General features: G+C 35.1%; 1 protein-coding gene across 5 annotated transcripts; it reads right to left on the bottom strand.

Annotated features, from left to right (window-relative positions):
- Positions 1-1,596: 1,596 nt before the first annotated feature.
- Positions 1,597-5,407, bottom strand: LOC101254391 (uncharacterized). Of its 5 annotated transcripts, none has more exons than XM_010323724.3 (5): positions 5,186-5,407; positions 3,347-5,095; positions 2,385-2,586; positions 2,113-2,303; positions 1,597-2,040 (listed from the first exon to the last, which is right to left on the bottom strand). In XM_010323724.3, exons 2-5 carry the CDS (start codon positions 5,049-5,051, stop codon positions 1,961-1,963), a joined length of 2,178 nt encoding a protein of 725 aa, XP_010322026.1. In that variant the 5' UTR covers positions 5,052-5,095; positions 5,186-5,407; the 3' UTR covers positions 1,597-1,960. The 5 variants fall into 5 exon arrangements, with proteins under 5 accessions (XP_010322026.1, XP_069155225.1, XP_019070086.1 ...); XM_069299124.1 differs by having other exon boundaries at positions 2,113-2,299; XM_019214541.3 differs by having other exon boundaries at positions 3,347-5,098; positions 5,186-5,401.
- Between the last annotated feature and the right edge of the window lie 328 nt (positions 5,408-5,735).

The following is a 5,735-nucleotide window of genomic DNA, read 5'->3' as shown; positions in this document are numbered from 1 at the left end:
ATTGATAGACCTCGGGCATTTTTAAGTTATTAGCCCTTTGTGTTTATGGCTTTGAATATATGGTAAAAAATTTGGACGAAGACTTCGTTTTATCTTCGATTGCCTCTATGATAAGTTCCTTCAATTGATCAAGGAGAATCAACCTTTAGCGGAGAGATGAATCTCTTTGATTTTCGTTTCCTTTAGCAAGACTCTCTATCGTTTTGAATTTTAGGAAGCTTCATACGTGTTTGACTCGATATTTTCTCAATCATAATATCCATCTTATTTGTTAGCTTTGGAAAAGTTAGCATCTTTTTTCATATGCGCACTTTGTCAAGCCTTCAATTGCTTTCATCAATTTTGGAAGTTGTTCTTCTATAGTGGAAGACATTTTGATATAATTTGGTACTTGAAAAGTTGAGATGAGAGGTACACAATATCCCACTAATATGCCAGGATTTATAAACAACAAAATTCGTGCCGAGAATCAATAATCAAGAATTGAAAAGTATCACAACAATCGTCTTTATTATTTCAAGTGTGAGTGTTACAATCTCTATGATTCCTCTGAATTCGCTTTTTCAAATATAGATTCAATGACTCTTGAGCTTGATCTTGAATTTGTCTTGAGCTTGATCTTGAATTCAAAGGTTTTAAAGCTTGTTCTTGAACCTTTGATGAACTTGAACTTAAACTTTATCTTAATCTTAACTTTTACTTGAACTCAAGGGCTTCGAGTTCGTTCTTAAATCTGATGGTCTTGATCTTGATCGTTCTTGAACTAGAATGTTTGAATTCTTAAATTTGTAGATTATAGAGAAATTTATGTTGTTTGTACCACCGACTTTCTCTAGCTTTTTGTTTAGAATTTTTGGTTACTTTCCTGAATTATGAGGACCCCTATTTATAATTTTAAGCGAGTTGTGATTAGAATATGATTCTCTTCGACCAATCAGATCTAAGTGACATGACATATGGGTTTTATGGAGTAGGTTTGTCATCTTGACACTTGGCATGATCCTATTGGCTTCTTTGTTTGATTTGGCATGCCACATCATTTGTACGTAGCACCAAACTAGGGCTCTAAGAGGAGATGATATTGGACTTAGCAAATCGGGTTCATCTATTGTAGCCCAAATCAAGTGATTTAGACTTAAATTATGTCCATATTTATTGGACTTGAATTAATCCAATTATATTTTAATTCATAATATTTATTTGGACTAATATACATTGAATTTAATATAATTCAAATCGTTTCTATAAAATTATATTTAATAAATTTTAAATGATAACAATGATGAACACTGACCTAGCTTCATTTTACTATCGATATACAAACATATTAACTTCCCATCAATGTGGTTACTTATAAGACAACGCAAATACTAATACTTTACATGTTTGAAATCCCCTTGAAATAAAAGATTTGTGGTTACTTATAAGACAACGCAAATACTAATACTTTACATGTTTGAAATCCCCTTGAAATAAAAGATTACCGGTCGAATAACCACTAGTGACGTTCCTCACCAAATTTTCTGTGGAATTCAACTTCATCCTCGTTTTCTATACTTGACAACGACTACTTTATATCTCATTTAAGAGGTGTAATTTGGACATATCAAGCAGCCCCACTGTATATAAATTCGATTACCACAATTTTGCTGATCCTTCTCTTTTTTTAACAAGTTCAGCAAACATTGGACAAAGCTCAGGAAAAGAAAGGATGATAAAAACTAATGTATGTGTCATATGTTACATGAGATTGATGTCGGGGAGTAAGGGAAAGTCATGAAGAAACCAAGTTTGTGTAGAGGAATAGCATATGGAAGCAGAGCATCGGCAGAAAATCCTCAATATTGCTCACTGCAATGTGTTACGGCTTAAAAATAAACTCCAGTAGCCTCCATGTGGGACTCAGCGTAATCTTCCCATTTCTTTCCAACAGAACAAAAAAATCTTCTATAGCAAAAGTTTACTCGTTTACAGTGTTCTCCTCTCCAATCTCTTCTTCACTATCTTTTGGTCCACCAAAAATTTCAAAATCATCAAAACCTGCGGCAAGTATTGATGGTCATCAAAAAATTGCAGTTAACAACGATTTTCTAAATGAGAAACATAAGTTACCTGTGCCTAAGGCTTCAATATCATCAATTAATGGACCTAAGGGAGCTATGCTTCCCAAAGGAGGGTCAACGGCCATCCAGTCTGAACTTTCCAAGTCCTCCGACATTTGTTCCCTCCTGGAAACCCAATTATGGACAAGTTCCATTTTTTCATAGGAAATGGAGTCCATACAATCCGGCTCCTGGTTCTTCCTAGTGCCATAAGCAATAAATTAGACATACTCTTTGACATCTCAAGAAAAGAACAATATGTCAATTTCTCCCTTTATTTACCTTTGCCTCAGCCACATGTTGTACTGAACAAAAGCAAGATCATTAAGTCTTTGATGTTCAATGCAATTTGTTGTTTCATGCATCTCTTCTATAGGAATTCGACCTGGCTTAGACCTAATCAAACTTGATGTTTGACTGAGAATACGGATGGCCAAGCGAGCCAAATTTGGGCACCCTCCACCATATGTTGACCACCACTCAGCTGCAAGAATTACAACATAATGACTTCAGTCACTTTTCTGAAATAGACAAAGATACAGTATCTAGGAGCATGATGCTACATTAGAAATTGTTAATTTTCTTTGCTGAAATCTAATAATTTCTTGAACTAAAGAATATTTCATACTTGGACTAACAAGAATTTTTCTCCACAATTTTTGAAGTCAAATCTCAAGCAAACAGAATGGCAAAATCAATGGGAGAGAAACTAGCAAAATCAATAAGAGAGAAACTAGTAACGACTCATGCGGCTTCAAACCTTGACCTGTATCCTATCCAAGCAAATCCAAACTTGTATAGATGGTCTCTTGCAACTAGAAGGAAACACTATGCAATAGTGCTTGATTCGAACTAGCTTGTGGACATTAAAAGAAAATATTTCTCTCATAAAAGGATCTTGAGTAGAAAATAAGTATCCATCCCATTACTACCATGCATATACAAATAAAAGCCTGTCAAAATAAGCTGACTGAACTAGAAAGGAATGGGAAGTTTTCAAGAGATAGAAATGAAAATATGTAAATTCATTTTAAATGTACTGATTTCTTACAGTGATAGTCACCATTAGACTATAAAAGAGAGGTTAGGTTGAAGAGGGATGGAGATATTGTTCATTAGGCGCACTATCAGCAAGGGAATCCCAGAATGGAAGGTAACTTAACTGAATTACTAATTGTCTGAAGATTTCAAACCACACAAAGAGATGGTGTATACAGGCATTCATATCATGAAATGGCACTAACCAGGAAAAAGAGTGTCTCTGGCTCTTACTGCCATTTTCCTCCCAAAATCTCCAGCACTGTTGAGGTAAGAAGTAGTTTCTTTCACAATTTTGTCTTGGATTTTAGGATCAGGAACCAATTTCTCTATACAATCATATACAAGTGATCTGATATGGAGGTGCACGTCCTCCTCAGTAGTATAGAAAAACTTGGGATTGAGGTAAAACCCTGCAGCATGAAGAGGATGACGCTGAAGTGATTCCCACCTGTGATCAATAATATTCCAATAAACTGAGTAATCCTTCTTATTGACAAGCTCTTTCTTAATTGTTTCTTTTGCTCGATAGACCCCTGCATAAACGTACGGCATAGCAGGCCTCTCCTCACTACTGACCATCCTTAAAAGCCTCAAGATGGGATCTGTCAAGCGGCAAATCAAGCTGCAAGTAGACCAAAAGGACTGATTACTAATATAATCTAGCAGGGCAAACCCCTCTGGTTTCTTTGAATATGGGCTCTCTGCCCACTCCACTGAAGTAACCATTGATTGCAAATTGTGTTTGATATTTTGCATTCTTTTTAGAGTCAAAAAGTCGGTTGCAGAGCGTGTAACTCCCAAATCAACTAAGTCAACTCCCAAGGTAAACTTTCTCATCATACTCAAGAGAATGTTATTATTGTAGATGAATCTTGATATTGACTTGGCTTGTTCCATTATTGTATCGATCCACTCAAGTTTATTAAAGTCCTCGAGCATCAAGTCAATGGAGTGAGCAGCACAAGGCGTCCAAAAGAGTGTAGGGTAAGCATCAGTGAGCCTTTTCCCAGCAATAACGTATCGCTCCTCATTACTAGTTACTACTTGCAACACATTTCTCACACCAATTTCGTCCACTACTTCCTTAAGCAACTCATAGAGATAATCCGTGGAATTAATTAGGGTAGATGCATCGACAGACCTCAAAAACATTGTCCCTTGGGGGCAATAGACCAAAAAGTTAAGCAGTATTTTACCCTTTCCCGTAATCAACTCATCAATCAAAACAGAACAACCAGTCCTTGCCCAGGTGCTTGAACATTGATCAATATCAGTCCTCACTTCTTGAACTGAAGATTTTAGAACCCAGCTTCTTAGGTCATGATAAGAAGGGGCAGAAACTGGTGGTCCTTGGGAAGCGATCACATCAATCATTGGTTGGAAATAAACAGAATTTACAGCATCAAGAGGCACCCTAGCATCTAAAAGGAATCTGGCTACTGCCATATGCACTTGATTGTTCACTCTTTTGGACTGGTTAATAATTGGTAGATTATTTGAGGAAGATGCCCCTTTTCTAATCCTACTTTTTTTCTTCCTATTATTAGGACCTTGGTCTCTATTCAAAAATAAACTAGAGGTATGTTCAATAGCTTGCGACATTGGAAGCAAGTCAACTTGGGTATTGAGGCCACATGTATCAGTAAATTCAGCAGCAATGTCACTAGTATCAATGGCATTATAAGTTGTTATTTCTTCAGCAAGTTTTTGTTTTTTTCTCTTCTTCATTACAACACCATTTAAACTATCTTGCATTAGAAGGCGAACGTCAGGCTGAACTCTCAAACAAGTAGATGCATTACCTTTTTGACCTGCAAGATGTTCCTTAATCCTATGAATTCCACCCCCCTTAAATATTTTGCCACAATATATACACTTCAACTGTACCCTATCCCCATTCTTAAACATTTCACAATGCTTCCATGCTGGGTCATGTTTTTGTGAAGTAACTGCTACTGGTTCCAAATTAGAACCCATCAATCTACCGCCACAATATTTTATTTTATTATAATAATAACAAAGCTGAATAATTTAAAACTTACTTGTTCGTCCACGGTCGAGTAGCCGAGTTAGGGTTTGAAGATTGGGTTTTTATTTTATACACAAACAGAGAGTCGAAACATAAGATCGGGTTGACCCGATTATTTCTCTACCAACAATTCTCATCAACCGGATTTTCCCTCTCTCATCCCGGTGCGTTGTTTCTTTACTTCAACCGGCCACCCCACCCTCTAAATTCTTTTTAAATTTCACATCATAGCCTTATGTTTTGATTAAAATTAAAATATTTAAATACATATACAAATTTAAATAATTAAGATATTATTTCTAGATTTCGATATTAAATAATTAAGACAGTTTGTCTTTTAGCATCTTAATATATAGAATTTAACATTATATAACCATAATGAATATGTAATTCAAATAAAATTATAGTTGGGTGTTTTTATTTTTAAAAAAATAATTTAAACAAAATAAAAAACTTTATTTGATAAAATTTTATTATAAAAAATAAATAATTTCAGTTTAAAGAAATACTTAACCTAAATTAATAATATATTTGGGCATGTTTACAAGACCCCTTGTTATAAT

This window comes from Solanum lycopersicum, chromosome 6, assembly GCF_036512215.1.
Source record: "Solanum lycopersicum chromosome 6, SLM_r2.1".
NCBI lineage: Eukaryota > Viridiplantae > Streptophyta > Magnoliopsida > Solanales > Solanaceae > Solanum > Solanum lycopersicum.
Note: the sequence above shows the minus strand (reverse complement) of the source record. Positions and strands in the feature narration are given on the sequence as shown.